General features: G+C 46.9%; 2 protein-coding genes and 1 non-coding gene across 11 annotated transcripts in view; 1 reads left to right on the top strand and 2 right to left on the bottom strand.

Moving 5' to 3' along the window:
- Positions 1-1,070, top strand: part of LOC131211164 (uncharacterized) — a 1,175-nt gene extending 105 nt beyond the window's left edge. Inside the window, exons 1-3 of one of the 2 annotated variants that reach the window (XM_058204535.1) lie at positions 1-200; positions 272-513; positions 594-1,070. The exon at positions 1-200 is cut by the window's left edge and continues 105 nt beyond it. In XM_058204535.1, the coding sequence (XP_058060518.1) occupies positions 1-200; positions 272-513; positions 594-1,020 (869 nt within the window). In that variant the 3' untranslated portion in view covers positions 1,021-1,070. The remainder of the gene's footprint in view (positions 201-271; positions 514-593) is intronic. The other variant, XM_058204536.1, reaches the window with a different exon arrangement.
- The window catches only part of LOC131208889 (casein kinase I), a 32,688-nt gene that overhangs the window by 6,368 nt on the left and 6,470 nt on the right, over positions 1-19,850 (bottom strand). For 2 of the 8 annotated variants that reach the window (XM_058201819.1, XM_058201812.1), the window contains exons 2-8: positions 17,525-17,635; positions 15,519-15,688; positions 5,405-5,519; positions 3,645-3,913; positions 3,397-3,567; positions 2,791-2,865; positions 2,073-2,153 (exon numbers count right to left, since the gene is read on the bottom strand). In XM_058201819.1, the coding sequence (XP_058057802.1) occupies positions 2,073-2,153; positions 2,791-2,865; positions 3,397-3,567; positions 3,645-3,913; positions 5,405-5,519; positions 15,519-15,688; positions 17,525-17,635 (992 nt within the window). Of the gene's footprint in view, positions 1-2,072; positions 2,154-2,790; positions 2,866-3,366; positions 3,568-3,644; positions 3,914-5,404; positions 5,520-12,953; positions 13,106-15,518; positions 15,689-17,524; positions 17,636-19,850 lie in introns of all 8 variants that reach the window. The other 6 variants (XM_058201820.1, XM_058201816.1, XM_058201814.1 and 3 more) reach the window with 4 other exon arrangements.
- On the bottom strand, positions 4,918-4,990 carry Trnar-ucu (transfer RNA arginine (anticodon UCU)). The gene has a single exon. It is a non-coding gene; the product is annotated as a tRNA-Arg (tRNA).

Consider the following 19,850-nt stretch of genomic DNA (forward strand, 5'->3'; position numbering starts at 1 on the left):
AGCTTTATCGTCGCGGTCTCCCGGCGACAGTGGCACCGTACTCGTTCATCGACAATCACTTAAGGTGGTGTGATAAGCTACGACACCAAGCCGACCAGTGGACCGTATCGGAGGTGGTTTGTAGAGACTTCTACACAACGCGAGGCGAGCACGATCTGTCGCTCTGGGGCACGTTCGTTTCAATCAGCCACGACAAGAAGGTACGCCCGCCATCATGGAAGGGTCCCGCGCTCTGAAAGTGTAACAATGAGATTTCCTTTTTCCGTGCCAGTCTCCTGCGGTCATTTTGTGGACCCTTCAGAAGGATCTGTCAACGCTGCGGGAAGCTCTGCTAAGGACGAACCTTCTCGACTTCCGATCGTCTACGCCGGGGTTCCAGTGCGTTGCAATCGAGCACTACCCGATGGTGCAGAGTGTCGTGCAGGAGCGTGTGGCACCTCACTATCAACTCACATTCCGCAACTCGACGTACTTCCGGCTACCGAGAGCAGTGGTCGAGAAGCTGGAGCACAGGTCCGGTCATTCAGACGCGTCATCTAAGAGACGAGTTCTTGGCGTAACCACGAGATTGTTGATCCGCTTTCGGTTTCCAGGACGAGTCCGGAGGGTTACGAGTTCCGGCCACTGGACGTATCGTATGCCCGTGAGGTGAACGACACTTGGCCCCATCGCTACCCGGGGTCGGAGGTGTACTACGAATCACTGCTCCGCCTGAACGGAGGACTGGCCGTAGTCTGGCGGCAAACGCCCGACCACGACGAGCTGGCCGGATGGATCTTAACCAACGAGTACGGTGCACTGGCCCACCTCTACATCAAACCAGCCCACCGGCAGCGGCGTTTGGCGTGCGAATTGGTCTGGCGTTGGGTGCTGGCTCAAGGGACACGCAATTCCGACCCGATAGCGTACATTCTGGACACCAATCAAGCTTCACGGACGCTGTTCAAGAAGCTCGGTTTCATCGAAATGTCGCCAACGCGATGGTCCGAACCGGTTGACGATCATCATCAGCCATCGTAGTAGACACGTTGGTGAACAAAACACGCCCACGAACAGAGGAACAGAGGGCTTGGAGGGGGGTGGGGCGGCATTCAAAACATGTATTATGGAAAATAATAAAGGGGACGAATTGATCGAACACAACACACAACAAACAAAAGTTGGCGCTCATTGTGAGAAAATTAATAAAACAAAAGGACACAACAGCAAATCTGGGGGATCTAGGCAACGATAGTCCGGGAGCATAAATAATCAACCACGGTAGGCGATAAACAGACATGCGAAGAAGATTGGTCCTTGGATGGTGTGTCCGTGTGTATGTGGGTGTGTCTGCGAGTGTATTTGGCCTGAATTGCTAGTTTTTAGCACTTAGTTTGATATGCAAAATATTGAAAAAATTATGATAAAAGTGAAACCCCAATGCGGGATGCCTGATGATGTTATTACAGACACGACACAGAACAGGCACAAAAGAACGAAGACATAAACGTGTAACGCAATGAAAAGATGTGTGCGCCGTTTGTTAGATGATCCGTTCGAATACAAATTAGAACCGGCAAGGGAGCGTTCCGAATGAGAAACACACAGACGCATGATTATGTGCTTTTAGTGATCCAAATGGCGACTTTCATGCAAAATTATTCGAAACACAGTCGACGAACAGAGATTAGGTTTTCACAAACGCGCAACAATTAGAACGACACGCAAAGGTGTATGAGAGAATAGTTCTATAGAATGGGAAACACCGAGCAGATGTTGTTGGAGATACCGATGCGAAGATGAGTTACTCGGGGGACGACACGATGGACAACGCAGAGACAGAGAGAGAGAGAAAGAAAGAACGAAAGACAGAGTCCCGCTAATCTACAAGACTCAGGATGGCGGTGACACGATCAGGAGTTGATCGCAACCGTTCTCGGACACTCGGACAGTTTCGTGCTTCCGTCTGAGGCCCGCTCGTGATGATGGTATTGGATGGACTCTGGTTGGTTTATTGTTTTCCTCTTTTGAACATTGTTACACATACAAACACAAACATACATAGTGCACACACAAAGCCACGGTTTCCTTACCTTGTTTGCCGCTGTGTGTCTTTCTCGGTTCGGTGAAACAACAACCTCGTGTCCGGTTTGCAACGAGCCAACGGGCGTCGACTAGAGGGGGGAAAAGGTCAACAAAAAAAGGTTGATTTAATATAAAGTACCTTGGACATGGCTAAAGTTTGTTACTTTCATTGAAAGAAGTAGGCTCAATGAAGCTCGAATGATCGTATTTCGAAATTGAACTGGCGAAAACATGACCCAACAACATGGCCAGGGATATGCTGGTGAACAGATACACATACAAACTAGCGAACATTTTCTTTGTAACCTTCGTTCATCAGAATGGGGCGAAGGATCAAAGCTTCACTCTTATCTCAATCCTTGAAACGCTCGACTGGAGATGTCTTTAGAGCATACATTTGTGACCAAATGAGAGTTGAATGGCGTGAAACACGGTGAAAAAACTGTCAGACAATATTATTTACACGGATAGCCACAAAAAGTACAACGTCTACAACACTAGACAAGAGCTATGCATGGCGTTATTTTGAGTTTTCTAGCGTTTTCTACCGATTGGCACGGTGTGAAGACAAGACGTCTGCAGGTGTGGTTCGCTTCTGATGCAGCAAAAATCCAAAACTTAATTCACAATGTTCACTTCTACATTCAACTTCTCTAGCGCCGGGGTACAGTGTGTGGTGGGGACGACACGTGACACGTGTTCTATGAACGCAGGGGCAGTTCCCACCTTTGCTGACTTGGTTTTAACGATATGCGATGGCGGCGCGTTGCGTAGCTGCCGCAAGACGTGAAAGTTGGACGGCTATAGAGTCACAGCGCCATAGCAGTGCCGCCGTAGGCCGTAGATTAAAAAAGGGAAAAAATAATAGATCCTCATTAGCCACGACGATGCTTCACGTAGTGGTCACACATGCCGTTCGCGCAGTTCGTTCGGGAACATTGGTTGCGTCCCAATTAATCGGATTTTCGAAATTCACAAGAACAAAGAGTCGACGAAGGGCGACCAAAATAGGGTTTCCGATTCACAGCTTCTAGTTATGCCTAGGTTAGGATCCTCCCGGAGGGGATCCAACATTTCCGGGGTGTTCGACTTCCGGTACACAGTGACAAACTCCGTAGGACATTCTCCTTTGTGCCGCGACCGATGCTCGGACCGTTCCGGGATTGGGAGAACTGGACCACTGCTGTCGCCGGATGCAAACGGAGGGAACTTTTCGCTTCTACGAGACACGCACAGGAGTAGGACAACGGAATGAAGTTCGCTTTTGACGAAGGCACGCGTGGCGCGACACGCTGCTACCACCCATTCGCGCCACCCTCCCGACGTACGTACCATCGTTTTGCCAGTCCAATCGAATTCGCCATCGTCAACGTAACCCTTGAAGTAGAACAGATCCTGAAACAGTCGCCTCAGGTGATCGTAGTCCGGCGTCTCGAAGAAGTCTAGCCGCCGCACGTAGCGCAGGTATTTGGCGAACTCCTCCGGATGGCCATCGCAGAGTACCTAGTAAAAGCAGTGGAGAAAGATAGAGCAAACAGTTAAAAAGCATGTCCAGTGCGTCCGAAGGGTAGTAAACTTACGTCGATCGGTGTCGCTCTCTTCGTGTCACCAATTTTTTGGTATCGCTCTTTGAGTGTGTCCGCTTTCAGACCTTGCCATGGCAGTGAACCTCTTAGGAAATACATGAACATGTGGCCCAGCGCCTCTAGATCATCACGTCTGGATTGTTCTTTACCCATATGCGTATTGATCGACATATACCGCGCCGTACCCGTCAGCGATTTATGCTCTCGATATGGTATGTGTTTATTCGTATCTAAGTCAATATACTCTTTGGCGAGACCAAAATCTGCAAGAAAAGATAGATGCGAACAAGATGAGAAACATTTTAAACATGTTACGGAACGCGTTGAGCACCAACACAGCAGAGCAGTAGCCATTTTTCGTGTTAAGAGAGAGTTGCCTGCAAGCGGAATGTGTACACGGGATTGGCTTTGACAGAGTCAACCGTTGGTAATCATTATTAACTGTCTGTCGAAACAAGAAAATCCCCTATTAGTCTGACAGAGAACATACATTCTACTCATTTTTCTGTCACAATTGGACCGTTTAACATCGGATCGACCGTTCACCGCGGCCAAATACCGTACGCATACACAATGCGTACCAAAAATAATTTCCCTCCACTTAGAAACAAAACGGCCAAAACCGAAAATAACCGCCCGCCTGGCAAAAAATAAAAACGCACATTTCGACCGCGTGCCCTGACGCGTTCACTGGGCGGCAGATGATTGCTCGAACATAGTTCTACAATGCGACCGACCAAACTCCAAATCAGAGAGAACCGGGACTGCCAATTGGGCCGGTGGCCCGTGTGTCCTTGTGTGCAAGACCGCGGTGTGTAAAACACGTGGATTAAAAATAAAAACCATTCCGCTACGTTCTACGTTGATGCGATGCGAAGTGCGATGCGGTGGCCAAAAGAACAGGGTAGATCCTTATGAAAAAAAAAATTAACAAAAACCGGATTGATGCGGTTTCGCAAGAAATAAACAAATGTTGCCCAAGTCGCATCGATGCGTAATGATAATATCGGAAGAAAGAGCAAGGCGAAGTGATGCCCTGCGCAGGGAAAGATTTTTCGGGGTCACAAATTTCGTGTCTGATCTGAACTACGAAGCGCGTTTCAATTACCAAAATTCAACTTTTCATTCGTAAGAAAGACGAGAGAAACTATCAATAGCTCACTAAAAAATCAAATAAAATCAAATAGCGAAAAACGCACCAAAAAAACAGGGCAGATAAAAATAAAAAACACCCGTACCACGTAAAAAAGAATGCATTCACTGCCATCATCCCTTGTGGGGATCGAACCCACGACCTTTGGATTAGAAGTCCAACGCGCTATCCGCTGCGCCAAAGGGACATGCTAGCACGAGGCGCTTATAGCAAACCACTATCTACATGCGGCCGTTGCTTCGGTTGGCTCGGCACGATTCGTAGCGCTGCTGTGTATGTGGCAGTGGCAGCATGAACTCTTCAGTGCACTGTACCAACATACAGCGCTTGGTTGTAGTTGGAGTGAGCGAGAGGCACTGCGAGCGAGTTCATTTATGCTAACGTTCATTCTATTTTTATCTCAACTCCCAACTCCAGCGCATGGACGCGCGCTTTCCATGTATCCAATTCTCGTGGAGGGGAAATTCGATGCTTCCGTTCATTTGGGCGTTCATCCGCGCAAAGCGATGAACACATACTCGTCGGATGAAAATGACTGCTGCTGCTGGTGATGGCAGAAAAAAGGCAACATATTTATTGAATAACATATTTTTCCACTTACCTATTATATGTATAATTTTATCACGTTTATTTGAATTTCTACCGATTAGAAAATTTTCTGGTTTAACATCTCTATAAATTAAATGACGACTATGCACATACTCGATCCTATGGAGCTGTAACGGACGAGGAACGTGTGAACAGTAAAGAAAAAAGAAGAGAACAATTAGTACGCATTCTTATGGGAAAGTGCGGTGCTGATATGGCCGTAATTTCGCAAACCCCTTTTCATCTTTGCCGTGACGCAGCATTACACATTGATCGATCGTGTCCATTGGAGGGTGCTCGCCGGCTCTATCTCTGTCTCGGTTTTCGATATATTGGGATTAGATAAATTGGATAGTAGTGCGAACCAGAAGAAATGCGTCGTCTTGCGTGTCGTCGCGTGTCGTTGTGTCACTGTGTTAGTGATGAGTCTATGACAATAGAGGATGTTGACGATGATATAGTAGTGAAGTTACGAGAGCGTGAAGATATATGCAGCTTAGAGCAATCATTAGGCGATGATCTATGGGGCACGATCATTGTAGAAGCCACGAAACAAAAAATGACATCAAGATAAACAGATATATCGAACACGTTTCGGCTAGGATAACACTCCTAACAGGGTGATAATACTAGACTGACTAACTGCTGAGGCGCGAAACTGAACCCTCCATCTATTTCCCGGTAAATTAGCATCGTGGACGAGGTTCATTATACCACCTACTCAGCCGCCAAAAGCTCCTCCGCATTGCCGAGAGTTAGTCGACTTGCGATAATGAAGTGACAGCGCTTCACGACGATAAAAGCACCCACCATTAATCCTCCTGCTTCTGAGACAGTGTGTGTGAGAGAGAGAAAGAGAGAGATGGGTCGTCTCGCAACCGCAGGACACCGACTCGCCGGTAACACGACTCCCAAAATGTCAACTGTCTCTGCAACTACCACCCCCAGCGCTGCTACTAAACAAATCCCTTTTAGCCACGTGATTATCCTTCGGCGATGTGTCGCGCGCGCCCACTGGGAACACAGGACACTACTCAGCACCTCACGGGGTGGACGCATGTGGTGGCGAAAGGTAAACACTCAATTATCGCCACCACCCCATCGCAGGATGATGGTCGCGCGAGGCCGTGGGAAGAAGGGACACCTTCATGCCGCCTTTTACGTTCCTGGACGCTCTCACCAATGTGGTGGCGAGCGCGAGCAAGTCATCTCCTCAATCAGTTGAGCAAACAGGACACGTACCATCAATCCTGAGGCTATTCACCAGACGACGCCCTATGGCTCCTCACCCCGGGGAGAAGAAGTACATTTTACCGCGCCCCAGCAGACCACCAACAGCAAGAGGTCAGGGTCGAGTAACAAAAAAGCTAGTGGTTATGGGCACAACAATCTGTGGTCTTCAAAAGTTAACCCAATCGCTGGGCCTGAATAGTGGGAAATTGTCCCCCCAACGGGAGTGGACATTCGGAAAGGCTCTAGGTTGAGCCTGTCGCGCTCAGGCACCCTGATGATGCCACCATGGCCACCGTCCGTGGGTGGTGAACAACTTTACAAACGACCGGACATTACACACCGCGTTCATGACTGAGGCTAATTTAAATTGGACATCTCTCGGTCCCAAATTTTTGCTTGACACGAATCGCCACTCGACATTGGACCCATCGGGCTGCGAGTACTAAATAGGGTTCTGTTGCTGTTTCCTGACCGTTTTAATGTTGGAAAGAGACGTTTTTTTTTTTTCGGGGGTAAGGATTTCCCTCAATATTTTCGATTGAAAAGGCTTGGAGAAGTATTTAATAAAAATGTTTATCCTTCATTTACGATTAATTTACATCTAAAGTGGGGCCGACAGCAGCACATAATGGTTTGAGGGGCGATCACGTTGTTCTCACGCCGCTCCGGGTCTCGCGTTGCAGCCAATTTTACATTCACATTCGGCTTAAAGATCAGCAGTTAAACCAAACACGGCCGCGAAACGAACCGCGAAACAGTCCCGCCCCAGCGGGGAGTCATCAGGTTTTGGCCGCTCAAATGCTTCAGCAGCAAAAGGAGGTGCTAATTTCCGTTTAAGATTGTAGCAACGGGAGGGGCGCCCTCTGACATCAACAACGATGCACTCTAGCGCTATGCGGTATAAATATGCAGTTTGAAGAGCCCCGAGACACCGACCATTTAGATGCCATTTAAGACAACCATATAATGAGGGCCCAGAGCACCAACTCAGTAGCCTCCTCGAGGTGGTGGGCCACGCGTTCGTGACCGAAGTAGAGGTACCAGCAACCCGCAACCCGCAGTCGTCCCGCGCACGTCCAAGGTGCACGCTAACCTTGCACTAATTGTGTGCTAATTGTTGTGCGCACTCTGTGTGAAGATTCCTGTTATGGGCTGCCAGTTTGACTGACAACTCCACTCACTACTACTACTGCTGGTTGTCGTATACCCTCTTGCACTCGAGGAATTAATTTTCTCAGTTTTATGAACATTAAACACTAAATCAATAGTCGAGCGGAGCCCACGAACGGTCCTTCTCGGGAATTCGAGACATGATTTCGGTGCTTCGCGGAGGCGAGAGGCTATTCGACGAAGGTAGGTCTCGCTAAAAGCTAACCAACATCAAAAACAGCCAGTTCTGCAGAACCGTGTCCTGCCTTTCTCTAGCAACCTCCAGCACGGGGTATCGCATGAAAAATGGGTCCGTGGTTCTGGAGAATTTCCTACAATTCCCCATTAGCGCGCCATTCCAGTAAAGTGTCCCCGCTCGACGTATCTCTTCTACGTAGGATGATGGGGTCCATATCACCACACGCTGCCAACGACCACGTGTGGGCAAGGAGGCGCACACAACGCGTGTGCCCCGGCCAAGAGCTCAGTTCTTTTAGCAAATGCGAAACAACAACCCTAACGGTCTACCTCCTCGCGTGAGCGTCGGATCAATGGTAACTTCTCTCTAGCATAATTCCGCGTTTTACCCACACGCGCCCGCGTCGTCCGTTCGTACGCTGGTCTCCCTAGCCAACGTTCCCGACGTAACGAGTTTATTTTCGAGAGAAGGGCCCGACGCTGGGCTGGCGCCCCGCCGTCGTGGTTCTAAATTTAGAACATACGCACACCCGGCTCTACACACGCCTCTCGCCTCACCCGGGAGACCTTCCACTAGTAGACCGGACGACCGATCCACACATCGACGGCGGCGGGGAACCAACCAACCGGGGATGGAATCCTCGACTTACTCGCGGTCGGCGTCGTGTGTGGGTTGGCGCAAGTGTAGCTAATAAAATAATAATGCACACAGCTCGGGCAGTGTGTAGTAGCTAAATTTGTTTTCGAGTTCGAAGCGGTGGTGGTGGCCATTTGATGGACTTCCTCCTACACACGGCGCATCGTTTACTCTAGGCCCCCCTCGCAACATCATTATCATCATCAAGACTCATCAATAAGTTATCCGAAGGAGGGCAGTCAGTCAGTGACGAAGGAAACTCCGTTTTAAAGTCTGAAGGAGACTCAAAGTTGACTCTTCTACAAGCACTCTTTTTTACATAACATCGAGAAATCCACGACCAATTAGTGACATCGGTTGTTTAAGGATTTAAGGATTCCTTTCACCCGGTTACGAATGAATCAATAAATTTTCCGTCCCCCGAATCCGGTTCGAATCGAAAACTCAAAGCCACCCTTTGTGCTTTACCGACAAATCTTTTCAAAGAACTCATACGACCGAGACCGTCCCATTACAACTCTGGGCTTCGACCCTTTTTTGGTGACCCCCAACGAAGCCGGCGTGGGGGCGTAAAATCTTTGCGTGGCTTTTCACTTAGCATGGAAAAGTATCGCATCGAGGGCACCTAAGAAATGCTGCCTGCCTCGTAACAAGCTGATCACGATTTTCCACGGCGAGGTGTCTGTTGCCGGATCGCTCTTCGTGTGTGTTGGTGTCCTTTTTGAAGACTTTCCCCGGAACAATGGCATAAACTCCGAAGAAGTTTCCCAACCCAACCGGGCTGGGATCAATATTGACTACGGAGAGGGGTAATCGAACCGGGGAGTTTGAAAAGGGATTGACTCGGGCAATCGGCAAAATGAAGGAAAATCTGTCACAAAACTTTGTACGGGGGTTTTGGCAATGTCCATTCACTCACAACTTTACTCTAATTGAATGCTTATCACAAAGCACGGTGCGATCCACAGATTGACCACCGACCGACGGTGAGTGTTGAGCTTTTCTGGGGAAAGCAAAACGGTCGATGCCAATTGGTGATGCGGAATCTCTGCCCGGACAATAAACTGACCAGTGGAGTCCCGCCATCCGCCGCCTGCGCTCTTATTGAATTACAGTTATTCAACATGTTTTACTGGCAACGGATCATGTGTGACCACACAAAATACGTTTTGTGCTGCAGTACCGCCTACAAGGCGAGTGGTAATTGAGGCTGACAGAGTATCGATCGGCCACCGCCGATAATCCGCCGCCCGCCGGCGGTCACAAACGCCTGACAATGACAGTGAAAAATCCCTTTTCCATTGTAGGCCTTCGCGCGTGGGTCGGTTGGCGTCCATTGTGCGCGTGAGGAAGCCCTACTTTTCACAAACACACACACTGGTCGCAGGATACAAACATAAAATGGACACAAAAATAAGTCAAGGATGTTTTTACTGTTGTGCGCCGCACACAACATAGCTCGTTGCTGTCCGATTCAGCGCGATGCAGCAGCAACCGCCCACCTTAAAGCAACATTGTATTAGGTTAGTGTGCAGTGTGCTATAGAAGACCCCAGGAAGTTCCGCCGGCGCACTAAACTAGGGCAGCAGAGCAGGAAAAAGTGCCCACTTGGCACAGGCAGGGCCCGAACAGGAACCCGGACAACGAAGCCGGAACACAACAACTCCAACTCTCTGCCCTTCGTGCTATGCAAAGTGAGAGCCGGGCCGTACGCGCGTCAACATGTCTACGGCCTCCTCTCCGAAAGCCGATCCAACGGCGATTTGTGTAAAATCCTTGACTACGTTTTGCAAATGTAACGTGAACTGAAGCACTGGAGCAGAGAAGTTAATCAACAAGCCATTGGAAATATGATTAATAATATCACTAAACAAGCAGATAAACGGTGGGTTAGAGAGATCGTGACCGAATTGCACGGCCTAGTTCATTATTCTGTCGGTTCGTGAAATACCTGAAATTTGGTCTTCCTCATTATGCTTTTTTGATCACATTGCCTTGTTGTAACACCACGCAAATGATTTCAGGAAAAAAAATTAATTTCATTTGAAAATTATCTTTGAAGAGGCTAGACCATGTCGACTTTTGTGCTTGTAAATGATGTTTCACGGGCATCATTGTTTTTCTGCCACCTACTGAGGAAAACTGCTGCAGAATCACATCAAATTCTTATCCAAGCTTGTTTTTAGAAGTTTGCAGTGCTTTAAGCGGTTTCAAAAATTTAGAAATGACGATTTTGCCTTAACAAACAAAGAGCATCGGAGGACTCCAAAAAAGGACTTTCTGATGGGAACAGAAAGATGTGGCGCACCACAAGCTCACCACCACAATAAGTCGCGAGGCCCTCTTAACCTTCATTTTCGTGGAGAACTTTTGACATTACATCAGATACTCTATTACTGAGAAGGGCAAAAGGCATTCCCTAGCCCGTTGTTACTGCTGGTTGGCTGGCGTGTGTAAATGTAATGCAAAATTAGAATATCGATCACCACCAGCACCCAGAGAGGACACATGAGCGACGGTCCCCAGCTGTGCTGGCCATGGCTAACCGTTCCTAGTTCCGGTTTGTCCTAATAGATCTCTCGTCCGCCACCGTTAACCGTTCGGCGCTGTTGTTGTTGTTCTTGACCAACGTGAATAGTTTTCCTTTTCGGGCAACAAACACGTAGCGCCAACGTGGAGTTGATAGTTTCGGGTGGCCGATGTTGTGCCCGGCAGGCCACGTTTCTCGAACAGCTGTGCGTACGATTGCAATCAGGATATGGTCATTACCGAATATGCCAACCAACTCCCACAGTAAGCGGTTGCGAGCGAAGCTGTACAGTCCAAGACACGGTGCTATTCGCTTACGAATAAAAACAAATATGGCGTCCCGAACTGTTTCCCAGTTCGTTGTTTCCCAGTTCGTTGTTCCCCAGCGCGCGCCCACAGCCGCGTTCAGAGCGCGTTCCTCGCGGCCAATCATAATGATGCAAAATTTACATTTTAGATTGAACGCATCCCGCCAACGGTGACGAGTAACGAGCAAGAAAGGATTGGCGCAGCACACATCGGACACACAGAAGAGACGCTGAGATGATTGCCTTCTTTTTCGGTCAACTTCCGGCATCGCCGCCGCCGCTCGGCCGAAGAAGTTTAATCGGGGAGCGCCCGGTGGCTAAGATGGTGATGGTGGTGGTACATTATGTGCGAAACAACTAACCAAACACACACCCTGACACACTGACAATGGCCACTTCCTCTTGAAGTTTGCGAAAGGCGATGACGGCGACGAAAAGCGACTTGAAGAAAAAGAAGCTTGTTCAGCATCCCGAAAAGCAAGCAAAGCCCGCGATGATGATGCTGCTGTCACCACGGTTAAGAAAAGCTGACGAAGCGCATAGCGGGAAACTTTCAATTCGCTTATCCACTACGAACTCAAGAGGAGCCACCACGGGGCCAGGCACAACCGTTTTTCAATAAATGTCTACGAAACTCCACTAAATGTTAAATTTAGGTCTCTCTAAGTTTGAATTAAAAAGTTCATTCATTCATCTCTCGCGGTCGCTTCACCACGCGGATTCGCGGGACATACTCTGCGAGAGCTAGTAATTGAGTCCAATAGTAGGTGACTTGGGGGGAAAACAAAATCTCTGCGCGGCAGATGACGAAGACGACACCGTTGCCATTTTGCCCTTGTTTCAGAGCCGTGACTGCTGCCCGCCGCTGATTACCGTCGTGTTGTGGATTAAATTGGAAAATTGTCTCGAATCTTTGTCGACGCTTTGCTGGCTTCTTCTAGGTTAGCTTGGCTCGGAACGTTGGGCGCTCACAGATCCGGTGAGAGCTCACAACACGGCGGCGTATGAGAATAACGCAAGCAGAAAGGCGTGATACGTTTGGGTGATTGGAAGCGAGTAGTAGTAGTAGTGGTAGTAGTAGTACCTCAGCAGCGAATGTAAATTGTAAAAAAGAAACAATAAAATGCTTCTTGGCTGAGAAGGAGGAAGGAACATTTCAAACACGGTTCAAATGTTTTAGTAAAGCTAAGCACACATCTTACTAATGGATTCGGGGTTGGTGGTCAAGAACGTCCACATTGGTTAGAATGTTTTTTGGGGGTTGTTAAAGAAAATAGGGCTCCTGGATGGGTTATTGGGGCACACGCGAGAGAAAGAGAGAGTCTAAAAGAGAGAGCAGACGCGAAATGTTTTGGAGGAAAAAACCTCACAAATTTGAATGATTTTTTTGGCGATCGATCAATGAGGTGGGGCGGCTTTGTATGGTGTGGTTGTTACTACTTTTGACGCATGTTAGCGGCCTAAAGACAGTTTCCACTTCTTCGTCGTGCTTCGCGCTGGTTACTTACTAATTGTATTGCTATCATCAGTACTGTCTTCAGCGAAAACCGCCGGCCGCACAAATCGAACAGATCTTCAAGCGACGGGCCGAGCAATTCCATTACTAGTGCATTGTATTTGCCGCAGGGCCCGAAGTAGTACACCTCTGGTATTCCTTCCGCTACACGTTGGGGGTTGCGTGATGGGTGCGCGCGCGCGGAGAGGTGCCCCGACAACGGGTGGCCAGGCCAGCCAGGCACAGCCAGGATCACAAAAGGTACACGAAAAATAGAGGGAGAAAAGGGCCAAATGCAGTGTTGTACGGAGAGTGTGAAAGAGCACATTTTAACAAGGCGATGCTTTACATTATTGTGTTTGTTGACGTAAAATGAGTCCGAATAGGGTAGAAATTATTTAGTATATTTTTGGTTCATTGTTTAAAAAGATTAGCAGAGAGCAAAACAGCGGGTTTTTTTTTCTAAATTTCGAATCGAAAATACAAGGGAAAGAATTGAAATGGAAACAATGTGGCACACACAACAGCGCAGCACACACGTACACCGAAAATACTGCTGGAGGGACGTACCGGGAAGTAGTGTGATTGTTTATAAATATATATTATCCAAGCAAAAGGTGGATTAAGAGAAATAGATGCACGAGAAAAGGAGAATTTGGTCAGAAAGAAACACAGTGAGAGTAGCGAGAGACAGTGAACAAGGAAAAGAAGTTGAGTAAGAGTAGTAGCAAGAAGGAAAAGTAGTACGTGTGAGAGATAAAGGTACAAACAATAAATAAACTAACAAAAGTGATAGAAAATAGAGATTAACATTTAAATTGTTGCTAGCTCCTACACGTGTTACACCACGTCATCTAATGCGAGTTGCGCCCAAAGATACACGTTCGTTGGTGAGACACCAATCGGCGATCGCGATCGCTTCATATTTGTTTTGGAATATCCGGGCGCAGCATCCGGCGTAGCAGGCAGAAACTTTGGATGGAGAAATACGTGCGAACCAACGGTCGTTTCTCTCTCTCTCTTTCTCTCTCTTTATCTCTATTACTTCTTAACAGACAACGAACGATACAACAAACGGAAAATCATACTGCCTGATGCTGTGAGCTTCCGATCGCAAACGATCCTCTGCGAACTGAGGCCCAATTTTCCCGGGTTTCACGACCGTAAGACTGGGTTTTTCCCTAATGTCCGAGCCCCGGCGGGCCAAGAACTGGCAGTTGCGATTTTGGCAATCGCAAACTTCTTGGCTTGTGGTTAGTGTGCTTAGCAATTTGGCGTAACATGAGTTCTAATTTCAAATTTCGATAGCAGAAAAGAGGAATGAATGTTGTATGAGAAGGTCAATCGATTTTAGTATTACTACTGCTACTACTACTACTAATACTACTTCCCTGCATCATGAGAGGATTGTTGTTGGGAAAAGTTGAAGCGCACGGCAGATCAAGATCAAACCAATTGGGCACATTCTGCATTCCCACTCGCAATGCCAAGCAAAAGTAGAGTGAGGTAAGTGAATGAGCGCGAAATATGAAGCCAAGATGTGGTACAAGATCTAAATTTTATCTTCAATCTTTTCGCGCAGTAGCAGATGAGAAGAGTGGCGAATCATGAAGCAAACTGAAAAGGCGAAAGACTTAGCATATCACATGAGCGTACGCAATGGGAGAATGAGTTTCAACTTAATTTGCACAGCCGACCGCTGATTGAGATCTCCCTTCTCGAAAGTTCCATCAGAAGTGGATAAACACATTGGAAAAACGAAACGGCCGAAGAAGATAAAGAATAACCCAAACAGTAGCACTAAAATGACTTGCTCAAAATCAGCTACAAGCTCGTAGTAACAACATGAAAGCGATTGCAGGAAAAGAAGAGCATTAAGGAACTTGAACAGCTTGAAGTTAAATTTGAAGGAAAAAAAACTTATAAAGAAAGCAACAAATGCACAGTGTGCAACGCTTATATGATAAACGAGCGCCAGCGCAAGGATCAGCAATAAGTATTAAACAGCTATAGTATTGCACCATTAAATGTGAACCATCAACCCATCAACAACAAACGCGGGTCACAAGGCAAGAAATATTTTAGTGCTGCTAAGAGTACTTAACAAAGGACCCATAAGAAAATAAAAAAGAAAGCACGAGAATAAACGTGATAAGCTTGAAGAATGAACTTGAAACCTATGAATGAAGAACCGTTCAAATAAGAATGCCGTCAAGTTCCGTGAAACCGATTGATAAGTCAGTGAAGTATGCAAGCAAATGTTAGAATGGCACGCGTTCGTCGATTTAAGAGAGGTCTTGTCGCGAATTATTGTGTCCCGCGTTGTAGGCTAGTGGTCTCGTCGCACAATCGAAGAGGGAGGAATCCGAAGTTGACACCAAGAGGCTTGGTGGCTTTCATTTTTTCGCAGTACTGAATGATTTACGAATCCGAACAACCGAGCACCGAGAGCATAGATAGAGAGCGCGATGGATCAGCACAGGACGTGCACCTTCCGGCATGGAGACGAAGAAAACGGGATGTTTTGCGAAAAGAGCGACACGCGTGGCGTTGTTTTAGCCGGCCGACCGGAACTTACTAGTTGCTTAGCAATCATCAGTACAGTCTTCAGGGAAAACTTTCTTCCGCATAACGTAAAAAGATCTTCTAACGATGGTCCCAACAGTTCCAGTACCATTGCGTTGTACCGGCCGCCGCACGTGCCCAGGTGATACACCCGCGGGATGCCTTCCGGTGGGGACTGTGTATCTGTGTGGCCAGTTCCGATCAATCGATCGGTGTGCCCCGGGGTAGAAGATGTGGTGGTTGGCGCGGAACGCGGCGAGTTGGTGCACAACCCACCAACCAGATGATGGGAGAAAAATAGAGAATCGAACAATGATGATGAAGAATGGTTACACCAATTTTGAGGGCAAAAATTATATCTATCGATGTTACACACGCACACCACAGAGTGGCTCTCTGCTATGAACAATAGAGTTCGTCGTCCTATACACATACAGCAAAGTGAAACAACGTATCCTCACCTTCGTTTGAAAGGTATTTTCAAAGTTTAATTTGAGTTTAATGTATTTTTTTTAAGTACATAAGGTTTCTGCAGAAAAGCTGTTTCACTTCTTAGCTTTATTCTTAACACAAGCACACAAGGATATGGAACCGGAAACGCACACATACCGAACAACAGATGGCAACGCAATAAGAGAGAGAACTCAAGAGTAGGAAACAATAAAAACGGAAAAGAAAAACAAACAAAACAGGATCAGCAATACCGTGAGAAATGGGTAGAGGGCAGAGAGAGATGCAAAATGTTGCACAAAGTTGAAAGAAGGACTGATAAGTTTATATAGCAACGGGATGGTTGGTGGTGATATTAAGATGGTGAGGATTAGGATGAGGATGTAGAGTTTTGAAAGAGAAGATGCTTTTTGCATATCTTTATAGTATCTAATAAAAAATTATTGATTGATTGTTTTTTTATTGATAACAAAAAGAAGCATTCAATGCACAATACTGTGATCTACAGGAGAAAAGGATGATCGGAATAGGGAAAGTAAGCCACCGTAGGGAGTTGTGCTGTGTTGCTGTTGAATTCTTTGAGTTCTACCCAAATCGAAGCACGAAAGGGAAACACCAACACAACTGATAGGAAAAGATAACACACACACACACGCACGCACACGCACATAGAGACACACAACGGCGTTGCTGTCCTTCTCCGTATCCTCATCCTCAGTTCTGCCTGCTAAGCCCGCCATCAATACTTCCGTCATCATACACACGCGGCCTACTGTGTCTAGTGCTAAGAGTAACTGAAGGCTCACACAGCATCCTCGGCCGCGTTTTGGAAAATCATTCGCCGCCAGGAGAAGAAACAATGGTCGAACGAAGCATGCGAAACTAAGCGAAAGAGGCTTACGCAACTCTATCGCTCGCACTCTCTTTCTTTCTACAACAAAAATGGCGAAGGATTTTCCAATCGGCGGCGGTGAAAAGCGTGTTTCTTCGTAGAAAAATACAACTTTTTTACTGTCTTACACACTAGAAAACTAATGAAGTAACGAGAAAAGGAAGGAAACGTAAACAAAATTCATACAAGACCACATTGAGAAGCAGTAAAAATAAACCATTTGAAAGCCTAAAGAGGAGGAAATTGGGAGGTAGACGTTGGAACTGTAGTTTTCTTTAAAGACAAACTTGAATTACTACACAACAATATTGAGTCGTTCTTGAAATATTCGTCAGAAGTTTTTACTGTAATTGAGTAATTTACTGTAGTAATTGCTTAACTTACTGTGTCTTTAAATTATTCAAATCGGAACAACAAATTAAAGTATTATTTATTTACTTTGCTGCGCATTTGGGACATTTTTTATTTGAAACCCAATTTAAAAACATATTTAAAAAAAAGTTCCCGTTCTTACTGTAGAGGTTGGCACTGGCAAATGGCTCGATACAGGAAAAGAAATCTACTTTGTAGGGAAACAAGGGATGGGCTAAGGCTTTTGGAATATCAAGCAAGATTGAATAGAAAACAGAAAGGAGGATTGGTTGCATAAAGTTTCAAAAAATCTGACGGGTACTTACCGTGTGCCCCTAACAATTTGTAAAACCTATATTCTAAGTGTAATTGTGGTGCTTTTGATTTCATTGGCTCCATTTTTATTGCTACGTGTTCATTGTTGTATAGGTTTTTTCCTGAAATTATACAAAGGAAATAAACATGGTCAATGATTTATTGTAAAAATGTTTTAGTCATAAAGTCAATTCACTAAATTCACAGACGCACACTCTTATTGCAAATGAACGAGGTAAGAACCGAGTAAAGTTCATCGTCAAGCTAAGCAACACCTGAAGAAGGAACTTTCGTCGCGGGATCATCGAACAGCTCGGAAGTAGCACACTGTGCCTCCTCCTAAGCATAAATCGATCATTGAATAAATCGAGCTGATTTGATTTGATGAATTCCGTGGAAAATCGGACCATTTCGGACCGGAGTCCTTGGACTTCTGGCCAATTCCCCCGCCAGCAGCGGAAAACGAGCGAGATTAGGTTCACATTATTGAAATCAGTTTGAATACAAAAACACCCAACAGGAGATGCAAATATGCCAGGGGCTTAACCCAGCAGAAGGAATGGGGAGAGCGAGTATCGTTAAGGGATGCCCGCTGCATACCGAATGAAGTCCTAACAGGTATGGAGAGGAACCCACGCGCGACTAGCTCCTATCATTTCCCGTCTAATGAGGTATTGGGACGTGTTCAGGGTACCAATTTTGCCAGCGCTAGGGCAGGACTCACCATTTTCACGAGTTCCATCATCTGCGCCCCATTGTGGAGAAACATGTTCTAGTTGCCGAAGGCTTAAGTAAAACCTTTTTACCATTTTCTCTCTCTCGACTTTAAGTGTTAGTATGCATTCCGAATAATTGCATTTCTCGTCTCACTGTGGCTCATTACCCCACTACCCAGAGCTGAGTGTACATCAAAAAGCAGAACTCGGAATGCCGTTTGCAGTTAGGGCGCACTGTATGAAAATCGTTTCATGTTGGTGAGATTAACCATACGAACCACGCTCGCTAAAATGAGAAAAGTGTACCAGTAGCGTGCCACGGTCAATAAGCACATCATCCACCGGACAACAAAACCCTTACACCGTCAATAGCCCCACAGCATCACGTAACATATCCGGTTTTTGTCTTTTCGTCTTCAGGCCACAGCATTCCCTCTCGGGCCATGCGGTACCGAGAAAGCCACAATTCTCTCTATCCGACAACGGTCCATCCGGAGTCTCCGGCGTACACGATGACCTGAGTGCGGATTTTTTCGTCGATCAGTCCGTGCTTCTCGCAGCATCATTATCATATGGGGTGATGCAGCTTCCTTTTCCTTGAAACGAGCAAACGAAAATCCCCGGCCCAAGACGAAGCGAACCGGTCCAAAGCGGAAAGGCCCATGACACCAACCAAAAAGGGGGGACCAATATGAAACAAACTGTTGGTCGAGCGGAACCCACATGATCACTACTTCTTGTTCGGAAAGCATCGAGCAAATAATCAAATTTACGTTTCCGGCCCTCATTACGCTTGCCGGACACTTGCTTCCTGTACGTTTCGGGTCGGGCGTGGCGTTTATTCGCTTCACACACGCGTCCGGCCGGAGTAGATTTTGGATCAAAGTCCCATAACGTGAAAATGACCCCTTAATAAACGGCCCACCGATTCGTTACACGATATAAGCCGTCGTGGTCACCGCCACCTCAGCTAGCCCCAAATATGAAGGAGTTGCAAAACCGAGGGAGGTACTAGCTACAACCTTCTTTACGATTATCGTGTGTTAAGGGATCGGCGGGGCCACCCCAAACACAGTGTTACCAGTTTGTAATTCCTAGAACATTAACCACCGAGAGTAAGTAGGGCGCGGTCCCCTTACTAAACACACTCTTTGCCGGGTCAGGCGACGAGAGCGTTCACCTTCAAAAGTCACCTTGAGAACATAATGCCTGGAGGAGCCGAAGCTCTCTCTACGCATTCGTTCTCCGGGGGCCTTAGCTACTACTAAATTTCCCTGTTCCGATATTATATGGCACCCCCTCTCTACAAAGAACCTTCAAAGGGCACAGTGTGCGGCTGGTGTTACTGGGGGAATCGCGACCCTACACACTCCATACGGTCCGTCCGGCGGCGAAGTTCCCGGACATCCGGAACCGGGGGGCCCGGAGAGCTGGAAATTTCTTTTTGGAACGGAAAGGCGCGGCCAGCCAATAAATTCTGACCGAAAGGAAACCATTCGCATCGATTATAAATGCAAATCACTCTGAGCCAACCACCACTGGGCGGTGAAAGTTAGTAGTAAGTTATGGGATCAGTTCGACTTTCGGTCGATTTATTAATCGTATATTAGCAACTGTACAA

The sequence above is a fragment of the Anopheles bellator genome, chromosome 2 (assembly GCF_943735745.2).
Source record: "Anopheles bellator chromosome 2, idAnoBellAS_SP24_06.2, whole genome shotgun sequence".
NCBI lineage: Eukaryota > Metazoa > Arthropoda > Insecta > Diptera > Culicidae > Anopheles > Anopheles bellator.